This window comes from Zalophus californianus, chromosome 13, assembly GCF_009762305.2.
Source record: "Zalophus californianus isolate mZalCal1 chromosome 13, mZalCal1.pri.v2, whole genome shotgun sequence".
NCBI classification, from domain to species: domain Eukaryota; kingdom Metazoa; phylum Chordata; class Mammalia; order Carnivora; family Otariidae; genus Zalophus; species Zalophus californianus.
This window is the reverse complement of record NC_045607.1, coordinates 3,257,405-3,283,571: the sequence shown is the minus strand read 5'-3', so window position 1 is coordinate 3,283,571 and position 26,167 is coordinate 3,257,405. Positions and strand designations below refer to the sequence as shown.

General features: G+C 58.7%; 1 protein-coding gene across 2 annotated transcripts in view; it reads right to left on the bottom strand.

Annotated features, from left to right (window-relative positions):
- Positions 1 to 1,454: 1,454 nt before the first annotated feature.
- The window catches only part of SARDH (sarcosine dehydrogenase), a 60,981-nt gene continuing 36,268 nt past the window's right edge, over positions 1,455 to 26,167 (bottom strand). For both annotated transcript variants that reach the window (XM_027614297.2, XM_027614298.2), the window contains exons 17-22: positions 22,459 to 22,606; positions 18,544 to 18,637; positions 5,863 to 6,025; positions 5,178 to 5,346; positions 3,343 to 3,478; positions 1,455 to 2,624 (exon numbers count right to left, since the gene is read on the bottom strand). In XM_027614297.2, the coding sequence (XP_027470098.1) occupies positions 2,499 to 2,624; positions 3,343 to 3,478; positions 5,178 to 5,346; positions 5,863 to 6,025; positions 18,544 to 18,637; positions 22,459 to 22,606 (836 nt within the window). In that variant the 3' untranslated portion in view covers positions 1,455 to 2,498. The remainder of the gene's footprint in view (positions 2,625 to 3,342; positions 3,479 to 5,177; positions 5,347 to 5,862; positions 6,026 to 18,543; positions 18,638 to 22,458; positions 22,607 to 26,167) is intronic.

Here is a 26,167-nt window from a genome sequence, read left to right as displayed (position 1 = left end):
AGCCCCACTGGGGGCGTCCCAAACTGAGGCAAAGCAGGGAGTGTGAAGACTCTGCCCCCCACTCCCCTCCGCAACTGGGATGGCTGAAGCCCAGACGAGGTAGGACACTGGCCCGGGTCACACAGCAGGTCAGGCCTGCCCCAGGACCTTAGCACACGATGAGCTCATTGTCTACAATCACTTTGGGTATGTTTCTGGTGCCTCTTTCCCTGATGTTTCCATCGTCCCTTCCATCCACCCTGCTGGAGGGAGGAGGGCGTGCACCAGCTCCCAGCACCTGAAGCATCTGGGAACGGAGGGAGCTGGGATTCACCTGGGCATTCTCCCGCTCGGGCCCATGGTCCTCACTGGGGAGGCAGGCACCTCGTCCCTGCCAGCCGGGTCCCTCCCCGCTTAGCCCTGGAAGACCAGAGGTGGCGTGCCGTCCATTCTGACGCAAACGCCGGGGCTGTGTGCAGGGATCTGGGACCCGAGCCGGGCTGTGTGCAGGGATCTGGGACCCGAGCAGCCTCTGACGGCCCAGTGCCGCCCGCCTGACGGACAGGAGCCAGCAGAACCATCACTAAGCAGGGGCCTCTCCACCTGCCCTCCGGAGGGGCACAGCGGCCCCCTGGGCCCTGTGAGCTCCAGGGACTGCTGAGGCCGGCACACAGGTGGAGTCTGATGGTACGGGAGCCCCCCTCGCTCCTTGTCTTGACTCCCAGCCGAGCTCAGCCCGGTTTGCCCACAATTCCTGACGGCAGGACTCAGACACAGTGAGGGCCCTGCTTGTCCAGTAGAACCTTCAGAAAAAGGTAGGGCAACAGGTGTCTAGATTGGGGGGGGGTAAGGAAGGACTGGCCCCGGGACACCCGGAGGTGAAGGCCATGTGGCCCATCCCTAAGCTTCCCAGGCGCTATGCCTGGGGCTGCGGCCCGGCCTGGACCTTACTGCTGCCGGCGGGACGCAGCAGGAGAGCTCGGGAGGTGGCTCCATGGCCTCTCCCACGTTGTGACCCAGTGCCCTTCTGGGAGAGGCCGGGGTTACTTCTCCCCGGCAGAGAAGCGAACATGCCAACCGTGAGGACTCCTGCCTCTGAGCTCAGCCCCTGAGGCAGGGGTGGGATTGGAACCTGGGTCTGGCCCCCCGCACCCTCAGCCTCCCCCCTCTGACCCAGGACAGGCGGCTGGGGGCGGGGGGACACGTACACCCGCCTAATTCAGGTCTCCGTGGCCAAACCGCAAAGCCCAGGGAAGCCGGCCAGGCCATCTGGGAAGCTGTCTCCCCTCCTCTCCATTTCTGGCCCCCTCGGGGTCCACTCAGCTTCCCCCAGACTCTCTCGGGCAGGAGCCAGGCCCGCCGGAGAGGAGGGGAGGCTGCAGGTGCTCCTGTGTCGGAGGCGTGTCAAAGCCAGAGGCCCAAGCTCCCCAGCCTGTGGTCTGGCGAGGGGGCCAAAAAGCTTTCCAAAGGCCATCTGAAACCCAAACGTCTTCCCATGACTTTGACTTTATTAGCCTGACCTGTTCCAGCTCAGTCCACAGCGGGGCTGGGTGGTGTGTGAGCATCTGAAAGCAGCCAGGGCCCGCCAAGGACTGCCTACACCCCAATCCCCCCACGGCTTCTTGTGTGTGTCCGCGGGAATCCCGTCCTCCCTGTGCCCCGCACGTCTGTGGTCTTCGGCTCCCCAGAGGGTCAGGCAAGCCTGGGCAGGACTGCGTGGTGCAGTTTTGCTGGGGCTGCCCGGCCCCTGGGCTGCCCGGTGGTCATCGCAATCCTGCAGGTGTGTGAGCCGGGAGGGAGAGGGGGCAGGCGAGGGGAGACCCCTCCCACGCCCTGCTTCTGCTCACCTATTTCATGAGCTGGCAATGGTCAGAAGGCTTTCCCAAGTGAAAAGCAGGTCAAGGCAGGAAGAGCTTGCTTTTTGGACTCCCTTCCCTGCCAGCATCTGGGAAATGGGCCATCCTGCCCAGTGGCCTGACTGCAGGGACCGAGCCAAGCTGGCATACCTGTTCTATGCCTCCCATACTGCGCCCACGGCAGATAGTTCTAGTCAATCCTTACTCTGTCCCTAATTCCAGATGCACCTTGAAGCTCTCCAGTGATGCTCTGGGCAGTCTGCCTGTCAGGCAGGCCTGGGATTCCAGACGGAACTCTGCCTCCCTGCTTTTACACTGGGTGCAAAGTACTAACTGAGCATCTTCCTGGAAGCCTGTAGAGGGCCACACGGCACGCTGCCTGAGCCCAAGACTTTACGCGGTTGTTTTGGTGTGTGGGGGTAGGTGTTGGCTAGCGACCATCCTTTGGTCAGTGACCACAGGATGGACCCTCTGAGTCTTCTGTCTACTCAGCTGGTATCTGTTTGGGGGGTTAGCAGGCCTGGAGTAAGAGCAGGGAAGACCCATGTTCCAGTCAGGGTCCAGGTCCTGGGCCAGGGTGGCAGGCCCTGTGGGTGGTTGGTCAGCGAGGGATGGAGCAGGTCTCGGCCTCCTGATCCGTGGAAGCTCCGCCCCGTGGGCACATCAGTAGAACCCCTTCACCCTCTTGTTGTCAGGGTCGAAGGGGGACTTCAGGTGAGCCCGGGCAGGGTAGGTCACCCCCATCCGCTCCAGAGCGTAGTCCCCACTCTTCACAAAGTCCAGCGAGACCTATTGCAGGAGAGGAGGGGGTGGGGGTCACTTGTCACCGTGTGGGTGCTGGGTTCATACCCACCTGACTCTTAGAGGGGGGCTCGGCCTCCCTTCCTCCCCTCTCTGCGCCAAGGGCCCTCCTCCCAACCGAGGGGCTGCCCTGAGCAGGTAGGTGCCCTGAGTGGGACTTGACCGCCTGGGGCCCAGCAGAGCCGTGGTCTGGCACCAGTGGGGTTTCTCCCCCAGGATAGGGAGGAACCGGGCTCAGTGGGGGATTACTGGGGTTTATAAAGTGTCACGTGGCAAAATGTGCCCACCGTGCCTGCGCACGCATCTGTATGCATGGGCACAAGTGTGTATATATGTGTGCACACGGCGCACGTGCCCCCACGCCGGGATCGTGTCTGGGATGAGGGGAGAGAGGAGAGGAAGGGGGTCCTGGGAGAATGGTCAGGCGTCTGGTATCCACCCCAGGCTCTAGGAGCACGGGGCGCCAGCCCTGGCTCAGAGCCTCTTTCTGACCAACAGAAGCCTGGAGTTCCCGAAGTCAGATTCTTTCAGACAGAAAATACAAAAACAGCCCCTGACCCTGCCCGAAAACACGGCCTCATCAGCAGTGACCCTGTGCGCCACTCCCACCTCCCTCCCTGCAGCTCGGTGCAGGGGTGCTGGTGTGGTGTCTGATGAGGAGCCCGGCTTCCCTTGGTTTTGGTGGGGGGGGGGGCGCTCAACTCACCGGCCCGCCGCTGGGGTCCCGGATATAGCCGTAGGCCAGGGTCTTGTCGATGGCGAACCCAAAGTCAGCCCTCCGGATGTGGCCCACCACTTGGCCGTTTCTCCAGATGGCCTCCAGGCCGAACATGGGCACTTTTCTGGAAGAAGCAAGAGAAAAGGCTGGGGCCCCGGAGCCCCCAGAGGGGGGACCTGCGTGGCCCCGGGGCTGATGCAGCACCCCCAGGATGCCAGCGCACAGGCTCCCGGGGATGTTCGGATGAGCGGAGCAGACCGCAACCAGGCTCTGCCTCCCATGTCTGCAGGCAGGCCGCAGGGATTCGGGAGAGGCCCACCTTTCCACTAGTTTTCCATTGACTTCTGAACGATTTAAAAAAACCTTATGCCCCTGAGCCTTGCTTTCCTCTGCCTGGCTCTCTTTTCACAATAGGACGCATCATCTAGCAAACGTCCTTTTCTCTAGTACGCGTAAGGTATGAGTGCTGACTGCACATTTTTGAAAATTCAGAACAGAAAACACACAGATCAACCTGCAATCACGGCCGCGCCCGGAAGTAACTGGGCAAGTCTGGGTGCAAATCTTTGCAGACTCGTCCCTCCAGGTACCTCGTTCATGGTGTTTATGGAGAGCCCGACCGTGCCCAGGGCCACGTCCCCCAGGAGAGGGCGGCGCCGGCTGAGCCCGGGGAAGCCAGGCTGGGACCTGACGCAGACGCGGCTATGGATCCCCACCGAGCCGAGCCGCGTGGACAGGGTCTGGGGGCCTCTGTGACCGTCTGGGGAAGAGGCTGGGACAGACCGAGGGTCTATGGCACTCCCTTGCTCTTTTGTCCCACCACAGTCCTGCGGAGCACGTGCCATTGGCAGATGAGGAAACGGGTTCGGTGAGGCCACCTGTGTGGCCCAGGGCCCAGAGCTGAGTGGCAGCTTCCTACAGCTCCTGGCCGTGACCTTCATCAGGATTGGGACCTCCCTGGCTGTAGCTCCGGGTGGATTTTGCAGCCCGGCAGAGAACACCCGGGCAGGGCGAGCCGGGCTGTGGCCAGTGCTGTCCGAGCTGCTCCTAGTTCCCGGGGTCAGGCTGCAGGCGCTTTCTGGAGGGCCACGGGGCGGAGGGGGTCCGCAGACCCCTGCTCCGGCGGCGTCCCCACACTGGAGTTAGGTGGACAAGCAGCCTGACGAGGGCCTGCCTGACAGGAGCCCGGGGAGAAGCAGCAGGACGATGACAAACCACAGTTCCGCCCCCTCTGCCCTCCCCCCCCCCCCCGAAGCTCCTGACACTTCTTTTGATGGCTCGAGAAATCTGGGAGAAGTGGTTCCATTTGTGGCTGTCAGCCGCAAATCAACCAAGCCTGGCCGCCGCAGTCCAGGGGACCGACGCTCCTCAGATTCCCGCGGAGCCATGGTGGGGCTGCACCAGCCTGGTGCTGTCATTTCAGAGTCGCTGACCCCAGGTGGAATCCAGGGACAGCACGGGCCCAGCTCCTGGGGACAGATCTGAGCCACCTGCTCAAAGCCGCCCCCTGGGTGGGGGGGCTTGGGTCCCTGCAGCGTGGGCTCTCCTTCCTGTGACTGAGTTACCCTGGCCCCTGGCAGCCAAGGTCTCCATCTGGAAGTGGGGAGGGTGGCCCCAGCCTGGGCGGTGGGGAGGATGGAACCAGAACACAGCAGGAGGTTGCTGCACAGTGACGGGGGCGCTGGGCCTTCAGCCTGGATCCACCCCCACAGAGGTGGCCCGGCAGCGGGCCTTTCTCTCTCCAAAGCTGCGTTTGAGGAGGGTGTGCCCTCGCCATGTCCCCTCGGGCCCTGCTGCTGGACGCAGGATCGCGGGCCACTCACTCATCCACCGTGAAGCACAGCAGGCGTCGGCGGAGGCCCTCGGCCCGCTGCTTCTCCAGGGCCTCCCGTCCCAGAAAGGGGATGGCCGACTTAAGCTTGCAGGTGAAGGCCAAGCCTGCCTCCAGGGGACTGTCATCAGGGCGCAGGTCGGCATGCCAGTGCCGGTAGCCTGTGGGGAGGAGAGCCTGGGGTCAGTGCCCGGCAGGGGTGGGGGATGGGCTCCTCCGAAGGCCCGGCAGGGCCGGGGGGGGGGGGGGGGGGGGGGGCGGGCGGGGGCATCCTCCACCCCAGAAGGTCGCCTGGGCCAGCCCTCAGCCTCTGCACTGCTAGCTGAGATGCTGGGAAGAACCCGGGCAGCACTGCCCCATATTCTTCAAACCTCCCAGGGAAAGCCAGGCGCTGACTCCCAGCCCAGCTCTGGCCCCGTCCCCACAAGGCCAGGCAAGCACCTCTCCCGCTCGCCCTCCACGTACAGGTGTCAGAGACCCCAGCACCATCCCCAGGCCTGCGTGGAAGACCGCGTCCATGGGCAGCGCAGGAAGGGTGTCGGGGCTGGGGAAGCAGGCATGAGGGCGTAAACGGGAAGCAGACTGGGGACAGGGAAGAAGTACGGGGAGGGCGACAGCCCTGTGCCTACAGCACGGCTCTGGGTGGCCCACCGGCACTGCGTGGCTCCCGCACACACCTTTCTCGATGCTCAGGGAGTCGATGGCCCGGTACCCAGCGTTGACGAGGCCGTGCTTGGCGCCTGCAGTCATCACAGCCTGGTAAACGGGTACACAGGCTGGCCTGGGCACATGCAGCTCCCAGCCCAGCTCCCCGACGAAGGACAGCCTCATGGCCCGCACCTGGGGGAACAGGGCACGGCTCAGACAACCCAGGTTAAGGCCCAGCTGCCACTTACCGACGGACAGTCCCTACTGTCGCCATCCTCATTAGCTGGCCCTGGGCCCAGGCCGGCCTGCCACCAAGGCATGGGGTCTCCAAGGACAGAGCTCCAGGCTTTGGCAATCTTTAAAGGGGAAGAAGGGGTGCCAGCAGGAGAAAGTGGACACAAGGTTCCCAGGCCTCAACTCTTCTCAGTCGCTGTGTGAGTGTCCTGGGGTGGCCATACCAAATGACCACAGACCGAGGACTTAAAACAGCAGAAGTGTGCTGTCTCCCAGTTCTGGACGCTCGAGGCCCCACATCCAGGTGGGTCAGCATGCTGTGCTCCCTCCGGAAGCTCTAGGTCAGGGTCCTTCCTGCCTCTTCCAGCTTCTGGGGGCCACAGGTGCTCCTTGGCTTGTGGTTACTTCCCTCCATTCTCTGTGTCACGTGCCTTCTCCTCTGTGTCCCTGTCTTCTCTACTTTCATCTCTTATCAGGACGCTTGTCATTGGAGTCAGGACCCACCCTGATCCTGGATGATTCCATCTCCAAGAGTCTTACGTTAATCCCATCAGCAAAGTCTGCAAGTTCAACTCAGGCCATGCTTGCAGGTTCTGGGTGAGGGTTGGGACGTAGACCTCTGTTCTGGAGGCCACCATGCAATCACCACAGTGACTCTGGCGAGTCCCCCAGACTCCCTCTGACCTCAATTTCCTCCTCTGTAGACGAGGTCAGGAGCCTGGCTTTGTCTGTTTCAAGAAGCCCCGAGATGTGTGTGCAAGCAAGTTGCTAGGAGGTCGGCGGCACAACTCGTGGCTCACCGTGGCTGCACCCCGTGGGTTCAGAGGCATCAAGAAGGGAAGCAGACAGGCGCTGATTCCGTCCCTGTGATTGCTCCCTAGCCTGGTCAGCCTCGGCCAGAGGCTGGGCTCTGAAGACAGACACAGCCTCTGTCCCCAGGACCCGAGTCTTAGAAAAGGACTCAGCCAGAAGCACAAGGCAGTTCTGTGGCAACCATGCCCAGGGCGGGCCAGTGCTGGGAAGGAAGGCACCTGCTTGGGACAGGCCCGGCTGCAAGGTTAGCGGAGTTTGCAGCTGCCGACAGGCCCTCAGGAGAGCTGGGGCCGGGGCACAGAGCTGGGGCGGGCACGTAGGGGAGGGCAGGACAGAAAGGCCTACGGCGGGGTTGGAAGGACTTTATCATCAGGCTGCAGACATTTGTGAGAGTCACTTCAGTGAGACCTGGGCCCCAGGGGCCCGCAAAGGACCAGGGGCCCCCACCGCCACGGAGATGACAATGCTGTTTATGCAGTGTCCCTGGGCTAAGTTCTGCACATTACGTCACTGGAGCCCTTCTCGGCCCCACACGGTGGCGGAGACCGATGTAAATAACATCCAGGGGGCGACAAGAACAGAGGCACCGGGCCCGGCCTGAGCACACGCATCTCTGATGGGGCAGCTGGTCTCTGGGCGCGTGTAGCTGGCATACCTCTATGCCAACCAGGCCAGCAGCAGCATGGAGGCCACACCAGCAGGGGGCAGGACTCCCTGCCCGACGCCGATGGCCAGGGTCTTGTCCCCGCCCAGTCGGTTTGCGGGCATGTCATTTACACACCTGGCAACGGGTTCCTGCTTCCTGGCCTTCAGGCAAGTCCTTGAGCCCACAGGTGAGGTCAGCCCCAGGACCATCCTCGAAACCAAAGGGACGTGGCGAGAACAGCGAAGTGCCGAGCTCACAGAGATGGAGGAGCTTATCCCATCCTTGTCGTGAGCACTAAGTCTGCCTGTGCAGCTCCGGCCGGAACCTGTCTACACAGGAGGGGGCGGAGGCCACTCTCCCAAACACAGACCTGGCTCCTTATAAATCTGACACTTTAATCATACTGCTGCCGAGGGGCTGGATTCTGAAAGCTTTTGAAACAGTGAACATTTGCTCTGAGTTGCCATTTGCCCAGTCCTCTCAAAAAACTCAAAATTGACACAGAAAATGTACTGTTGACATTTCCCTGCTTCCCTAGTGCAAGCCATGGGCCCCTGACAAAGATTGCCTTGTCAACGGGGTTCTAATTTTAGACAGCCCACGGAGGAGCTTGGGGCTCAAAGCCAATCTCATTTTGAAACAGGAAAAATCATTTTTAAAAGCTCACCCATTAATGGCCCAAGATTGCAGGTTCATGTCAGACACACATGCTCCCAGTTAAGTAAGAGGGTCAGCGCTGGGGCTCAGCTTGAATTCACCGGTGGGGTGGGATAGAGCTATCCCAGGCTCTTCTGTAGCTCCCAGGAGCCCCACGAGGCCAGGGCCTGGCGGGCCTGGCTCTCCACTGCATCCTTGTGCTCGGGCCCAGCACACAGTAGGTGCTAAAAAAATTACTTCTTGAATGATGGAGGAAAACAGGGGCAGATGGACCTCTGCTTCTGGCAAAGCGAGGGAAAGAGTCTGGGGAATTCCAGGTGCCTTTCTACAATTCACAGAATTACTGGTTCTCGAGACATCCTGCATTTGTCTCCACTAAAGCAGTGGAGTTGGGAAGAGTCCTCATTTCTTCTGAGCAGGGACATGTAATAAAGGGAGAAAGCTGAGAATGAGGATATCTGGAACACGGGCTCTGGGTCAACCAGACTCACGTGGGTCGACCTCTCCCTGCCTCTGTGCCCCTATCTGATAGATGGATGAGGCCATTGCTTGTGATCATTGAGTTCATGGAAAGCACGTTGCCTGATTCACAGTCATCTGCCAGTAAAGACTGGGTTGGGTTGACTTTAAAAGCAAGCCCCAAACTGAGGCAAACCTCCTTGCAAAACAGAGCCCCTCTCTCTTACAGGAACCACAGGCCCTGGCTGGAGTCACAGAATCATGGAAGGTCATCAGGAAGGGCCTTAAAGTAGGTTTTATTTTAACCCTTTTCTCACCCTAAAGACCCCCCAAAATACTGTTGGAATTAATAAACACATTCAGCCTAGGTTGTAGGATACAAAATCAACATACAAAAATCAATGGCATTTTTCTACCTTAACAATGAACAATCCAAAAAGGAAATTTTTTTCAAAATTCCATTTCTAATAGCATCAAAAAGAATAAAATACTTAAAAATAAACCTAACTATGGAGGTGAAAGACTGCTACACTAAGACTACACAACTTCGCTGAAAGAAATGAAAGGCGATACAAGTAAATGGAAAGACATCCCATGTTCATGGATTGGGAAACAATATCATCACGATATCAATGCTACCCAAAGCGATCTACAGATTCAATGTATCCCTATCAAAATTCCAGGAGTACTTTTTGCAGAAATAGAAAAATCCATCCTAGCATTCACAGGGAATCTCAAGGGACCTCAAATAGCCAAAACAATCTTGAAGAAGAATAAGGCTGCGGGACTCTCAGTTCCTGATTTCATAACTCACTACAAAGCTCCCATAATCACAGCAGTGTGGCACTGGCATAAAAGCAGACAAATAAACCAGTGGAAGAGAAAGGAGAGCCCAGAAATAGGCCTTCATGTATATGGTCAAGTGATCCTCAACAAGGCTGCTGAGACCACTCAATGGGAGAAGAGACAGTCTCTTCAACAAACGGTGTTGGGAAAACCAGATATCCACATGCAAGAGAATGAACTTGGACCCTTATCCTGCACCATATACAAATTTTAACTCAAAATGGATTAAAGACCTAAGTGTAAGTCCTAAGACTATACGACTCCCGGGAGAAAACAAGGGAAAGCTTCACGACATGGACTTGGCAATGACTTCTTGGATATGACACCAAAGGCACAGGCAACAGAAAGCAAAATTAGTCACATGGGACCACATCAAACATGAAAACTTCTGTGCCCCAAAGGAAATAGCCAACAGTAAAAAGGTGACCTACAGAGTGGGAGAAAATATTTACAAATCACGTATCTGATGAGGGGTTAGTATCAAGAATACATAAAGAACTCCTACAACTCAACACCAACAAAACAAATAACCCGGCTAAGAAATGAGGAAAGGACTTGAATTGATATTTCTCCAAAGATGATCTACAGATGACCAATAAGTATAATGAAAGGATGGTCATTATCACCAATCCTTAGAGAAATACAAATCAGAACCACAATGAGATACGACCTCATACCCATTAGGATGGCTGCTATAAACAAAAACAAAAACAAAAACAGAAAATAACCAGTGTTAGCAGGGATGTGGATAAATTTGAACCCCTAGGCCCAGCTGGTGCAACTGCTAGGGAAAACAGTGTGGAGGATCCTCAAAAAAAATGAAAAATAGAATGAGCACATGTCCAACAATTCTACTTCTGGGTAGATGGCCAAAAGAATTGAAAGCAAGATCTGGAATAGATATTTGCCCACCCATGTTCACAGCAGCATTATTCACAATAGCTAAGAGGTGGAAGCAGCCCATGTGTCCACTGACAGATGAATAAAAAAATGGGGTCTAGCCATACAATGGAATATTATTCAACTATTACAAGGAAGGAGATCCTGACACCGGCTACAACATGGATGAACCTTGAGGACATGATGCTGGGTGAAATAAGCCAGACACGGAGACAAATCCTAATCCACATTCCACTTACGTGGAATTAAATTAGTCAAACTCATAGAGACAGAAAGTAGACGATTGGTTCCCAGGAGCTGGGGGAAGGAGGGATGGGGGTTGTTGTTTAATGAGTATAGAGTTTCAGTTTTGCAAGATGAAAAATTTCTGGAAATCTTTTGCACAACAACATGAATATAGTTAACATTACCGAACTACATGCTTAAAAAAGGTTAAGATGGTAAAAACAGAACACGCTTTTCTCCGTGGATGGGCACCTAAAGCCCAGAGGGACTGGGTGATTTGCACTTTCTCGATGTTTGCGACACCAGGAGCAAGGGGGAGGCAGCAAATGTTGACACAGGGAGGTGAGGGGCCCGCTGCCTACAGGAGCAGCAAGCACCATCCCTGGCAACTGACCTCCCTCTGAGTCTCTTCTGCAAGCCCTGCGTGATATCCGTATGTCCTTCAGAGGCGCCTAAGAGCACTCAACAGAATCATCCCCATAAAACCCCAGGCAGGGTGCTCACCATCGGTGAGGTGGTGCTATGGGCGTGCCCGTTTTGCCGATACGGAACTGGGGGCTCAGGAGAGAGCAGCCGCTTGCCCCAGGCCCACGGATGTTTGCTCATCAGCTCTGGTGGCTGGGGTGTCCCTCTGTAGCACTTACCACTTTCCGTGGTATAAATACCCCCACGTGGCCGATTTCAGGCCCCTGACAATTTCACCACCGCTCCTCAGGCTTCCTATACATTGCACTACCTGCTCTCCTGCTGGGGCGAGCCCATTCCAGCCACTCGGAGGAAGCCCATGACTGGTAAGCAGCCACACAGGGGCTCAGCCAGGGTTTCCAACGGTAGCGCATGTGCACAAAGCTGGGAGACACACGCTCCCTGCCCTGGACTGACTCACTTGACTATTTTTGGGTGGTTGGATTTCAGTAAAATTCTGCGTGCTCGGGTGTTAGTAAAGATGTGATTCAGGGGCTTGAGCCCATGCTTGGTGCCTCACTGCACCCCCGCCAGCTATCCATGGACATGACTTGAATCCGGGGAGATGCTGGGTCACCATCCTGGCTCAGATCAAGGGCCACGCAGGTGCCCAGGGCAGGGCAGGCCACTTGGCTCCCGTGGGATGCCCTGGGCATGTGCGTCACCAGAACAAGCCTGGAGTGTGCCTTTCTGGGTAAATATCACAGAAGGGCTCAAGCAGATGCGCCCACAGACACAGGCCAGCATGTCCAACCTTTTCAGATCACATTAGCTCATGGCAGTTTTACAAGTTTCCAGGCATTTGGTTGTGTAACAGCACCCCCGACACACCAGGCACATCCTCCAACTCAGTCATCTCTTAAATAAGTGAGGATCCCAGGGCCCCTGGAGGCAGGGGATGGGCAGGGATCTGAGCCTGGGCAGCCCTCTGCCTTGGATCTGCAGGAATGGGGAGGGGTGGGGGAGGTTGGCGATAGGTTCAAGATCTTCGTGTTTCAAACCCCCTGGAGGCTCCCAGGACATCCTTGATTCTAATAATTTTCTGCTAGTGGGATGTGCAATTCTTCCCAGTGGTCTGTTCCTGAAGGCTAGTGTGCAGTGGTGGTGTCGGTTCCGGTGGTGACAGTGGTAGTAAAGGTGAGGAAGGTAATTATGGTAGTAACGATGGTGGTGATGGTGGTCGTTGGCTGGGGGGGGCGCATGGTGGAGGTGGTGGTAAGGGTGGCGGGCATGGTGGTGGGGATGGTGATGGGGGATGGGGGTGCTGGTGAGGATGGTGTGGTGGGCATGGTGGTGGGTATGATGGTGGAGGAGGTGGTGGGAATGGCAGGGAGAGTGGTGGGGATGCTGGTGGTAGGGAGAGGGGGTTGGGGGAAAGATGACTGGAAACTAATTTCCAAGAATAAGAATAAATGAAAGGTATGATGTTCAAGTCACATGTCAAGAACTTGACCCTCTCTAAGGATCTGCAAACTCCATAGACTGTCCAACCCTCAGGGTTCCTCTTCCAGGCCCCGGGAACGCCAGATGGGCCACCGACTCTCCCGCTACGCTCCACAGTGGAAAGCACTCCTCCCCAGCCAGCCGCCCCTGGAACCACAGGTTCCGAGCCACCGATCAGAGTTATGGCTCATCCCTGAGAAAGACGGCTATCTGCCCCCACGGAGCAAGGCAGGCCTGTCGCGTCAGAATACCCAGCGTTCGTTGCCGAGAAAGGATGGAGTACCACCCTGGAGGAACTTCTGGAATGTCCGAAGTTCACGCCCCGGGGTCCCTCAGAGCTGTCCAAACTCACTCCAGCCACGCCTTGACCTGACGCTTTCGTGGCAAGAAGACACCCCTGTTCCCCAGGGGGACACCTTGACCAACTGAGCCACCCAGGCGCCCCGTGCCCCAGGGGGACACCTTGAACACTGGCTGTGGCCATGCGGATTTCTCCGGAGCACCCATGGGACCCGCCCACGGTCCCCTGGCTTTCCAGAGCCACGGCGAATCGGCATAGCTCGTGCAAAGTGACTTTAGGCAGCGGCTAAAACCCAACTGGCAAATGCGGGCGCAGTGAAGGCACGGGCGGCCCTACGCGAGGCTCTGCAGGGAGGCCCAAGCCTCCAATTGGCTAGGTACCCTGTGCGGGTGGGAGAACATTCCATCCTGAACTCAGCGAATCCTCATGTGCCACTGCGAGCACTTCACACCGTCAGGAGAAGAAATTCAATGTCCTTTTGCCCTGAAATTAATTTTCAGAAGAAAATCATTTTATCGCTGTGCCTTGCGATGAGCTAGCAGCCCAGAGCCTGCTGCTTTCCAGAGGGGCCCCCTGTCCCGGGCCGAGGCGCCAGGAACACCATGTCTCCCTTGGTCACCACGCGGGGAGAGCGCCTCCCACCGGGAACCTCGCTGGCCTCGAGGCCAACACGTGGGAGGTAAGGACATCTGGTCAGTTGGCTGCCAAGGGGACAACTTCCCTCCGCCCCTTGTTCTTCCTCTAGGAATGCAAGCCTCATGGAAGCTTGGGGCCCAAGCATCTTGGGGTGTTATTGCAAAACAAGGACGGCACTCAGCCGGGGACGCCGCTCAGCCAGGGTCATCTGTTGGCTGTGAGTGTGGGTCACGGGAGGCAGGGCCCTGCTCCCCCACCCTCGGCCTGGGTGCAGTCTGGGCTCTGGCCCTCATCATTCCGTGCATTGCAACCAGGAGGCCTTACCGGTTACACAGGCACACATTCCTCTCCTGCATCTGGTTGGCTGGGATCCAGTTACCTCCCACCAAACTTGGCCCAGCCTGCCCTCTGGCCCCAGCGTGTCCTCACACGGAGGGGTATGGCGCCAGGATGTGCTGAAGCCGGTGCATGATATTATTTGGGAGAATAGAAAATCCCCCTGGATTCAGAGAGAATTCAGGCTGTCTGGACAGACTCACAAGAAGCCCAGAAAAGGTTTGATATACTGTCTAGGCTTTGTGTCGCGGGTGGGGAAACGGAGGCCAGGAGAGGTGGTCCCAGAAGGCCAGGGCGGGCCTAGAAGCCAGGACTACAGGCCCCCAGCTCTGCTGAACACCGGAGTGACTTTGTTGTTGACCCTTGGGTTCTGTGTTGACCCAGCTCCCACCTCACCGCCTGCCTGTGAGGCCACCATGGGGCCTATAGGGGCAGCCCAGGTGCCCCACAACCTCTGGCCCTGCCCGGCAGACTTCCCCACCCCTCTTACTGGACAGTGAATGCAAAGCTCTTGTGCCCTAGGCTTGGACCATCCTGGACCAGCGTGTGGTCTGGGCCACACGGAGGTCAGCAAAACCCGTAACATCAACCCCGAGGAAACTAGGCCTTCGCTCCATTTTGTTCAAGCCTCCTTGGCCCTCAGGAGAACGTGGGATCTGGAGGCAGGCTCCCGGCACGTCTGGGGCACCAACCTACCACACCCTTAGCTGCGTCCCATCCTCGAGAGTTCCCGCCCCTGAGGCCCTCATCTTCAGGAGCTGGGCCCCCCGGGGACTCCCAGCCCCTAGGGGGTCACAGATCAGGGGCAGCGACCCGACCTCCAGGTTACTAGATGTGACCTCCAGAGAGCAGCAGGGAGAGGGACGAGGGGGAAGAGGAAGAAGGAGAGGCTGAGAGGCAGGGTTCTGCACAAAGATGCTTCAGCCAGGCACTTACCCAACTGCCCAGCCCCCTAGGGGCCCCACAGCATGCGAGGACAGGGACGCAGGCGTGACCCTGCAGGACGGTGAATCCGTGTGTTCGGAGATGGGCTGTTCTGAGGAGTGAGGTGGCGTCACCCTGGCCCTGGTGGGCACGGTCCCCTGCAGGGGACCGCGATGTGCTTCTAAGCCGGGCAGGGGAGAGGAAGGAGTCTCTGCTGGCCACCCTGGGGCATGGGTTCCTCTGGTCCTGCCAAGGGGGCCAGGGGGCAGGGGCATGGGGGACCCCGTCCCAGGGCAGAGCCCCTCCCCACCCAGCACAGGCACACTACTGCCCAGCCGAGGGGCCCAAGTCACGTCCTCTCCACCACCTTGTTGTTCTCACATTTACTTGTCTTGCCAAGACTCTATTCCCCCGCCCGTGAACGTGTTCCTGCCCGATGCAGGGTGCACCGTGCTGCAGAGTCCTTCCCGCCCCCCCAACCCCCACCCACAGCAAGGCTATGAGCCTGGGGAGGGCAGGAGCCCGCCTCTTCCACCCCAGAGCCTCCGGGTCAAGCTCTGGGCCCGGCACCTGGGGGGCTACCAGCCAACGTGTCCGGAATTAATTCTAGAGCCAGGTGGGGGGTGTGGGGGATCGGGGAGGGCGGAGGTGGGGAGAGGACGCTGAGCCCTGGGAATGGATCCTGCAGTTCAGGCTAGAATGCCAGGGCTCACGTGAGAACCTGGATTGGCCCAATGTGAGCCGAGGGTGCCAGTCTCCCGTCCCGCAGGTGGGACCTGCCTCAGGAAGCTCTGTACTTTTGTGCCCACTCTCCCCCAGAAGGCCTGGGACAGCACCGGGCATGGGGAGGACACAGAAAATGCCAAATGATGGGCAAGGACCCCGCATGGAATGACCCGGAAGGCCAGGACTGTGTACCTGGGACACCTGTCTCTGGGTCTGAGGAATCTGCCTTAGGTCAATAATCAGAGTCATAAAAGGACCACCATCAACGGGAAGCTCCTCACTGGGCTATTCCCAGGACAAGGAATGTCTAAGCACGGGCGTTGCTCGAGGAGCTGAGGGAGGAGCACACAGGTTTTCAAAGTGGTTCTCAGAGAATATTTAAAGGAACCAGAAAACTGTTACAACTGGGGCACCTGGGTGGCTCAGCCAGTTAAGCGTCTCCCTTGGGCTCAGGTCATGATCCTGGAGTCCCGGGATCGAGTCCCTGCTCAGTCGGGGAGCCCGTGTCTCCCTCTCCCTCTGCCTCTCCCCTGCTTGTGCTCTCTCAAGTGAATAAATAAAATCTTAAAAAAAAAAAAAAAAAGAAAACTGTTACAACCACTGTCAGAGAATAAAGCTGGGTGCACAAACTGTATTTGTGGATGGTCCTGCTTCTGTTTTAAGCTTCATGGACAGAGATCAGGGAGAGAAGATTCTGTGAGGCACACTGAACTGCTAACCTGGGCTTGGCTTCCATCTCCTTGTTCTTGGCTTACAAACGTTCCCAGTGTGATGCCAACATCTCTCCAGCCAGACTGCGGCATCTTGTGCTTGGAGAGCTCAAGGGTCGCACCCGAAGGGGTCAGTGAGCTCTGCCTCCAGGCCCCCTGCCTGCTTCACCACCGCGCCACACACTTATGGTTGGAAACTGAGCATTTGTTCACAGAGTAATAAAATACTCTTTGACAAAGCCAAGAAGCCTGTTCCAGAGGAGACAGTGAGGAGATGCAGCCCCGTGGGTGTCCTGCACCCCGACCCAGGCATCTCAGGGCACCCTCACCTTGTGTCTGGGCCACCTGTTACCCTAGGGAGGGGTTCCCCACGGTCCCAGACCTGACCCAGCCTGGCTCCCAGGCCCAGCCGGACAAGGTGCCGCCAGACCACCACGGGCCAGGCCTAGGGAGGCGGCCAGGGCGGGCTGTGAGGGGCCGGCCCCCAGGGGCAGGAGGCAGCTGGAGCCCCCTGGCCAGGAACAAGTCCCGTCCCAGGTGCCTCGTTGGAGCGGCCTGGGCTGGGAAGGGAAGTGCTCCCACCTGGTCCTCTCTCCCACTACCCCCGAGCCACACGCAGGCCAAGCAGATGCCAAGCCTCTCAACTCCCCTTCACACCTCCGCAAGCCAGAACCCAGTCCCCATGGGGACTCATGGCCCAGCTGCAGTCAGGGCCTGCTGGATGCCGGCCGGGGCCTGGGGTCGCGCTGTGCCACTTTCTCAAAACACCTACCCTCTCTGGTCCTGGCAGGCAGCTCTGCACCAAGGAGGCAGGAAGCAAGCTAGACAGAGGAACCTACCCCCCACCCACCAGCTTCCTGTCCTTTAGCCCCTTCCAGAGAGGGAAGGCAGGAACAGAGCCCAGCCAGTACTCCCCTGCTCCAGAGCAGCCTTTGTCCCCCACCCTCTCTGGCAGCCCCCCTCGCAGACCTCAGTACACACTGTTGATTTGCTAACAGGAAATTCAGTTGCAGGCTGGTCCTGGAACTCCAGCCCCTCCGCGGGCCAGGATCCCCCTCCCCACCAACATTCCCTGGCACTTTCCCCACCAAACCCCCAGCGAACACGGAGAAGTGGACAAGGAGAGGAGCCCCCCAGCCCAGCTGTCCAGCCACCCGCCCCCGATGGCCACATCCGTTTTATTGACATGTATTTGTGTGCTTTTCTGTTTGGTTAGCTGAGGGCCTCGGGCAGTCCCTCACCCTCTCCAAGCTCGGTTTCCTACATCAAGAGCTGCTGCAGGGCCTGGGTCATCTCACCCGGCCACGACTGCGGACAGCCTGACCACCACAGGGATAATCACAGACAAGCAGCAGTTCCCTTCTGGTGAGTCTGCCCCCTGGGGACACTTGTTCCCATCTGGACACATTTTTGGTTGTCACAGCTGGGGCTGCTCCTGGCATTGAATGGGTGGAAGCCAAGGTTGCTGCCAAACACCCTACGAGGACTGGGACGGCCTCCAATACAGAGTATCTTCCCAAATGTCCATAGTGCCGAGGCTGAGAAACCTCGTCATGGAACCTTCACATCGTTGGGAAGAAGACGTGGGCCGTGCGCGTGCCGTGTGCTTGGAGCAGCGCCTGGTGCCCACAAGCCCCCGGCACATGGTGGCTGAGGGCACCTTGACCATCTGATCCTCCCCTTGGCCTCGGGGAATCAGAACGGAGATCAGATGCTTAACTTCCTCCAAGGACCAGGAGGGAAGGGACGGGCTGACCTAGAGCTGGCCCCGCCCCAGCCCCTGGTCTCCAAAGAAGCTTCCAGCCGGAGCCGGGTCCAAGGGAGCCTGACATTGTCCACCATTCCAGAAGCCTTGGGTCCCAGGACCTGGACTTTCTGGGGCTGGGGGTGGGGGCTGTGCACCCCCACCCCACGGAGCAGCCCCTCCTCCTCCCACACCCACAGTGCTGGGCGGGCAGGGGCGGGAGAACACTAGGGAAGGGCAGGTGCCTCCTCAGAGGGCACGGGGCTCTGCTGTCCCCAGCCCTGTTTCCCATGTGGTGGAGGCAGTACACATCACCCTGAGTCCAGAGGCCTGTGCCTCCGAGGAGGGGGATGCTGCGGGTGGCTGTGCAGGTGGCAAGGCCAAGGCTATTTCCTGGCGGAAGCCTGCGAGCAAGGCCCCCAGCAGGTGCCAGGCACTGGGCACGGTACCGGGGGGAGGGGTGGAGCCTGACTTGGACCCGTCAGCCTTCTGAGCTCCGAACAGCTTATGGGCGGGAACGTCTAGTCCCCACTTCACAGTGGTGGACAAAGGCTTAGGGAAGTCAACAGACTGGCTCCCAAGTCCGAGCCCCAGCCGCACTGCCGCCACCCACAACACAGGAGATGGCACCCGGGAGGTACCTACCAGGTGCCCGGCGGCCCTCACCAGCTTGTGGGTGGAAAACGGGAAAGCCTCATTGCTCAGGTCTGCATCAAGCACCTCCTGGAGAATGGCCCGGCTGTGAACAGGAACAAAGTCGGTTAGTCAGTCAGTCAACAAACACTTGCTGAGCACTCCTGGGTGCAGGCCCTGGGCCAGGAAGACGCTGGGGATACAGCAGTGAGCAGGATGAGTCCCTGAACTCGTAGGGCAGACTGACAAAAGGGTATTCATAAAAGCACACCAAGGTGAACACAAGCCAAAAATACAGTCCACAAAAAAAAGCCAGGAACGACAACAGTGAACCCAGCCTGCATGGAGACCAGACTGACATGACTCCTGGGGCAGTGACCTAGCTGTCTAACGCCCCCAGGTCCTACGGGCAGGAGGCTGGTTTGTGAGCTCCCCGCGGTCAAAGGTTGCTCTCCCACCCCCCACAGAATCCGGCTATCAGGCTTAAGAGTTTGGCTGAGACCTCGCCGGGCCCAAAGCCCTCAGTATCCATGGAAACCCTCCCTTCCAGGGCCCCTTGCCCCCCGGCCTCCCTCGAGGCCTTAGTTCACTCCTTGGCATAACACCCAGGTCGCCTGCCTCTGTTTAAGCCTTTGTCATCCTTCAGGTCTCGGCTCAGCTGCCACCTCTGGCCAGGAAGCCCTTCCTGGCTCCCTGAGTTTGGGTCAGGTGCCTTTTATGTGGGTCGTGAAGCTCTGATACATTTCCTGACAGCACACCTCTCACACATGGGTTGTACTTGCCCCCCACTCCCTAAACCAGGCGCCCTGTGACAACAGGGCTCCTATCCCAATGTGCCTGGCACAGAAGGGCACACGGTAAATAGAACTGATTGACAACAGCCCAGCTTTGTGCCCCAGGGCGGGCTCTCCGTTGGCAGGAGACAGCCCCGCGCAGGGGTACCAGCGGGTGCTGGGGCTGCAAGGTTCTGCAGCTCAGAATGCTGCCCACCCTAATTCCACCCCCACGGTGCTGTAGCTGCCCACCCACGCCGGCTCGAGGTGCCCAGTGTGCTGCAGGCTGCCAGTGCCTTATGTAACACACACCCCCAGCACCCACGTGGTGCCAGCCCCCAGAGAACCCATCCCCAGTCTTCCAAGAGCATGTCCTCTCTGCAGCCCCGGGGCGGCTGGTGTCTTCCTAGCCTGTGTGCCTGCAGGGGAAGGAGCCTGGAGCTGCCGCCCCGGCTCAGGGTTTGAAGGGGCTCAGCAGCGCTAGGGGTAGCTCTGGGCACCAATCTATTGACGGGGCGGGCACACAGGTCTGGGGAACGCGGGCTGGGGCGCAGGAGGCTATCCCTCCACCAGGGAGGCAGCAGGTGGTGCTGGAGGAGGGCATGGGCCAGAGACGCGGGTTCAAGTCCTGACACCCCTTACTCACCTATCACCCTCACCCCGTCCTCCACGGGGACAGGGATGCCTCCTCCCAGGGCTCTTGTGAGCCAGCAGTGAGAAACTGTGATAGTGATCATTCACTTTTGCCCGGTCTCCCCCAGCCACACGTGGCCACTTGAGTTTAATTGAATTAAAATTAAATATTCAGTCTGGCCAGACACATGTCAAGGGTTCAGTGGCCACCTACAGCTTAGTGGCTACCGTACTGGACCACCCAATTACGGAACGTTTCCAGAGAGTTCTACTGGACAGCAGGTCACTGAGCATGGCCCATGGTCCGGGTGCCATCTTCCCACCGGAGAACTCTGAAGGTCTAGCCCCACCGGTGGTGCCGGCAAGGCTGACCCTCGTGCAGGAACGTGAGGCTGTTGTTGAAGGACAGGACACTCTGGAGCAGGAAGTTCAGGAATTATCAGGGGGATGAGATGGCTGTCACCGGCGCCCGCCTGGAGCTGCTTCTAATGAGGCAGAGGAGGCTGGCTCGTCCCCCCGGGGCCCTGCCTTGATCTGGCTGCCTGCACCCTCCCTCCCCTGCCCACCCGCCTCCCCCACACTAAAAATAACCCACTGCCAGCTGAGGCGCAGCGACAAGGGAGCAGAGGCTCCCCCAGGGACCGGCCAGGACCCCCGGCCCCATTCCGCCCACAGACGGGACCCGGCTGGCCCAGGGAGAGATGAAAGCCGCACCACCGGATCTCCAGGTTCCTCTCCTCCCTTCTTGGCTCCACATGCCCCCACCCAGCCGTCCTGCAAACCACCCTCGAGGCCACCAGAAGCACCACGCTGCCAAAAATAATGGTCAGTTTCTGGTCCTCATCCCACTTGGACCCACTGACCACCTGGACAGAGCTCAATGCTCCCTCCTCGAAGTCCCAGCTTCTCTGGTCCCTGAGGCTCCTAACACACCTGCTGGCCTCCTCCCCCGCCCGGCATCAAAGACCCTGTTAAAGCCCAAGTCCGACCATGTCTCTGCTCTGCTCAGTCCCCCTCACTCAGGGAAACAGCTCCTGGACCTACAGGTCCTCACCTCCTCTGCTCTCCGAGCGCACCTCCAACTGCCCTGCCCCAGCTGGCCTCCCTGCTTTTCCTCAGACACATGGGCACACCCCATCCCTGATCACAGGGCCTTTGCACCTGCTGTTTCCTCTGCCCGGAACACCGTCCCTCCAGAGCTCCAAAGCTTGATTCCTCATTTTTTTCCTCCAGGGCTTTGCCCAAATGTTCTCTTAGTGGATGTTGGTCAAACACTTGACAGAAGCCGATCAACATTAAAGTATATGACCTACTCAGATTCTATACATTCGTTCAGCGAGCAGGTCCTGTCCATCTGCCGTGCGCCCCTAAGCAATGCCCACACAAAAACAGCTACAACACAGTCTGGGAGGGGCGGTTGGCCCATCCAGAACCCAGCCGGGGAGCTGCAGGCTTGGTCATCTCTAAGGCACCCGGGAAAATGGATCCTAGGGCAGGGTCGGAGTGTGCAGCTTTGGGCCCACTCTTCCCTCTCGGCAACCAGCTGTTCCCATCATTTTTTGGGAATACATCCTTCCTTTGACATGTGCCCTTCCTCCCCTGCCTCCGCCTGCACTCTCCAGTCTGGCAGGGTCCACCACTCAAGAGGTGTCTCCCCCGCGCCAATGCGCGCCGGGCTCTGGGGTCAGTGATCGAGCACCTAACTAGCTGTACCACCCTGGGCAAAGATCTCTACCTTTCTCTGTCTCTGTTTCTTCACCAAAAAGAACAAGAACAATTAGAACCACCTGCAAGGGCTATCATCCGTAGTTTCAGGAGAGCCCCGCGCAGGGTTTGGCAAATCACAGGTGTCCATTTGGTGGTTGTTAACACGATCATTCTTCCCCTCTGGTCCTCCACCCCCGAGTCCCTTCCCTGAAGCCCAGCTGGAGGGATCTTCCCGAAGTGCACAGCTGCTCGGGCGCCCCTTTGCCTAAGCCCCCTCTGTGGCTCCACGCACAGCCAGCATCTGAGGACCTTGCAGGCCCCTCGTGGGTGGGAATGCAGCTCAGCAAATACAGAATGGACGAATGACTGGATCACCCATCTGCAGGCCCAATCACTGGAGGTGATCACAGGGGCGTTTGGCCCCGGGGGGCAGTGGCCTCAGCTCCATACTATTCTCAGCCCCAGTGGCAGGTAGAACCCCAGCCTGGCTGTGCCCATTTTGAGATGGCATCAGTATCTCCAGGCTGAGTCAGCAACCCAAAGACACCCCCCTCCCACACACACAGGCCCTTCTGTGACCCCTGAGCCCTCAGATGCTGAGTCGCCGTATGGTTGAGTCTGACGCTCACATAAAGGGCTTTTCTGTATTCTAGTGCTTTGAAAACGATTTATCCAACATGGCACCTCTGGGTTCACCGGATCACCCAGCGAACCAGAACATCCCATTCTGGACCCGCAGTGGTTCTGCCCGCAGGACCCGGTTGGAGGAACCCGGGGCTGGGTCCCAGGGGCTGTGCATCCCGCGGCTCCTCACCTGGCTGGGCCCTGGATGCTGATCATGCCCAGGTCCTCAGAGCTGTCGATGAGCTGGCACCGGAATTTCTGATCCTGCAGCACCGTGCTGATGTGAGCCCAGTTGTGCTGGGCCACGGCCCCGCCCACGGCCAGGTAGTAGGCCTCCCCTGGAAGAGAAGCACCGGACTCAGGGCAGGGCGGCAGGATGGAGGGGGCAGCGAGGCGTAGCCCAAGGCCTCTGGGTTGAGGAAATACTTGCTCTCTTCTGGAGAGTGAACAACACAAGCCAGAGCACAGCGACCCTCCCTGGGGGCCCTGGCTTCTCAGCAGGGGGCTGGGGTTGGAGGCCAGGATGAAGGACCCCCGAGGGCTGCACGTGCCAAGGGAGCCCTTTTCTGGGAGAGTCTGAGGCTTTCACCCACTTCTCAAAGGCTCCTGATCCAGGAAAGGGGAAGAACTCCCAACACCATCATGCCACAGGGATGATGCTCCATCTGTCATCAGTGCTGGGCAGGCGTGGACCAGTCTCTTTTCCTCTCTGGCTCTCATTTCACTCCATACTCCCCTGGCCCCTGGTCTCCGGGTCCCCCCTTGGCCATAGCAGGACTTGCTGGGGCCAGGTAATGGGCCGAGCTTTAGAGGCAATATCCCCTTGATTCCCAGGGTGACTGTGTGGCTCAGTCCGTTAAGCAACTGCCTTCGGCTCAGGTCATGATCCCAGGGGCCTGGGATCGAGCCCCGCATCAGGCTCCCTGCTCAGTGGGGAGTCTGCTTCTCGCTTTCCCTCTGCCCGTGCTCGTGTTCTCTCTCTCGCTTACTCTCTCTCTCCAATAAATAAATTCTTTAAAAAAATATATCCCCTTGATTCCCCCCAGGAGACTGACACTTGTCACCACCCCAGGGTTTCAGAAAAGGAGACTGAGGTTCATGGAGGTCACATGGTAGAAAATCTGTCCAGCTCTGAGTCCATGGCCTGAGCCACACTGCCACCAGGTAGGGGTGAATGGAGGGCAGCCTGCCTTGGCCCAGTGTCCTGGGAGAGCCACTGCCCTGGGGAGCTGGGACCTGGGACAGCTGTGTGGCCTTGGGCCCATCACACAGCCCCTCTGAGCCTCGGTACTCTCACCTGCAACTGAGGGTCGACACATCTCATCTGCCGGGGTGCTGTGCCAGGACAGGCAGGCTCTCACTGGTCACTTCCCCCCATCTCCCGGAGGAACCAGGGGAGGCGGGCCTGGGGGTGGGGTCCTCCTTCATCTCAGCTGTCTCGGTACCTCCCTGCGCATCCTGCCTCTTTCCTTCCTTCCTCATTAATTCCAACAGGGTCCCCAGCCTCAGAGCAGTGGAACCGGACGATCCCGGAGCTCCCGGCCACTTCTCCATCTGCACAGTGGGAATGCAGGGGCCAGGTGGACACAGCCACCATGGGAGGGGCCCCCAGCCAGGAGCAGAGCTGGTTCTGCCCTGGGAGGCACCCTCTTCCTGGGGTACCGCGTGGCAGCTGCTTCTCTCAGCCCCGGACACTGTTGGCTCTGGGCATGGGCCCGCACAGGCCCAGCACCACCCCCGGACCCAGGCATAGCTCGTGGGCACTGGTGGAGATGGCCGGGGGGCTCCTGAGGCTGGAGAATCCTCCTAAGTGCCCTCCTCTGGTCCTTCCCAAGGGCTACCCCACAGCTGTGGTACAGCCCCCCACCATAATTAAAAAGTAGGCACGCCTCCCTATCCTTCTCTGGCCAGGGAGGGTGCCGCTGGTGGCCGAGGGCTGGGGATGAAGGGGTACCGGGCCTCTCTGCCTCTCCAAGAGCACCTCCTGTGGGGGCTCTCGTTGGAGGTTCCTGGGCTGGGCTGGGGGCCACCAACAGAAGCCTGGTGCTGGGGCCCTCCTCCCTCTCCCGCCCCCCCGGGCAAGGAGCAGACGCAGGGGCTGTGGGCCCCACTGCCCTCCTGCCCCCCTCCTCCAGGTGAGCCCTGGGACATTCTTGAACTTGGCACCCCATGTGCTGTGTGCTCTTCTGCTCCCCTAATCCCATTGCCCCTCCAGATCCAACTCAGAGGCCTTAGCCTCCAGGAAGCCCTCCCTGAATAGCAGAGCTGCAGGCATTTCTTGGCAAATGGCCAGGCCCTGGGGTCACCCGCGGCCCTGCTGTCTCCTTCATCCTCACATCCCAAAGCCGCCTCTGAGCCCCTTCTCTCCGCGCCCACGGCTGTGGCTCTCTTCGGGCTGCAGCATCTCCGGCTTGGATGGCTGGATCTGTCCCCTCCTGGCCCCAGCCCCCAATCTCATGCCAGCCCAACCTCACCACCTCCCACCCTCACTCCCACAGCCCTCAGGATGGTCTCAAAGTGTTCCCCCAGCCCGTCAGAGCCTGCCCCGGGACCCCTGCCCCCTCACAAGGCATTTGGTTCTGATATACTTGGCTCCAGTCTTGGGCCAGGACACATCTTCACCAGGCCCTCCCACTCACTAGTGCCTCACAGGACCTGAGCCTCTTCTCATTTTCCCGGATCCAGCTCAAACACCCCCTCCTCTGGGAAGCCCATTTACCCCACCCCAACCCTGCAGAGCACCTCTACCACCTCCCCACAAGTGGCCTGCCCCCTTGCCTGTCCCCACCCCACAATCTCCCTCCAGCCAGGACCGTACCCTGCACGCACCTTTGCATCCTTTGGACCATGGGGCTGGGCAGAAAGGGCAGCTCCCCAAATCCCTGCCACATACACACTTTGCAGGGACACTACCCCACCCCCAGGAGGAGCCTGTCTTGGGGAACATGTGAGTCTTGGCACCAGTCCAGCCTGGCCCAGAGGCAGTTCTGTGACTCGCTGGCCCCAATTCTTGTCTAAGCCTGTTTTCTCATCTGTAAGATGGGCAGAGGCACACCAGCTCCTATAGGGCTGTTGAGAGCATCCATTGGATAAAAAAAAATCTACTGGCCAGGTTTGATCATGTTTCCTCTCTTCCTCTTTTCTCTTAAAACTGATGAGCACAAAGGGAGACAGAAGCCAAAAAGACAAGTCAGCCCCCAAAGGCCCCCCCACTCCATCCCTGGGCTGAGGACTCTTAAAGGACATTGGAATTCCAACAGTGTCCTCTGACCCAGCCCCCGACACACGCTGTGACTCTCTGAAGGACGCGAGTTCCTGGGGCTGCCGGTGCCCAAGAGGTGGTGGCCGGGGGACCTGGCATTTTCTGGGCAGCTGTCCCCTCATCGACGACCCTTGGTCCCGAGGCCACAGTCAGCCCAGCTCCAGGCCCAGCCCTCAAGCAGACGTGGCAGAGAGGGCAGTCAGCGGGCACAGAGTCCGGGGGCTCGGCCTCCAGCTGGGGAGCTGGGGGCTGCAGATTTTATTTTCTATTTCTCGGTATTGTTGAAATGCCTCCTACGAGCACGTTTTCCTTTTGTGATATAAAAGATCAAGCAAGATCACATTTAGGATCGACAGCTGCTTTGTACACAACCTTGATCGAATACAAATCACCTCATCCTCTTGACTTAATGGTGATCTGATGTAACAGGTGTAATTAACCCCCATCTGAAACACGCATATTGAACAGACATGCATATTCATGGCAGGAACGATACAGTTTTTAAGGCTGAAAATAAAACAAAGTCTGCACGCCGCCGGTTTTCTCGTGTTTGGCCGTGTCCCCGGGCCCGTCAGCACCCTCCAGAGCCTCCCAGGATGTGACGCAGGCGTCCTCGAGCCTCCCTCACCACGCACAC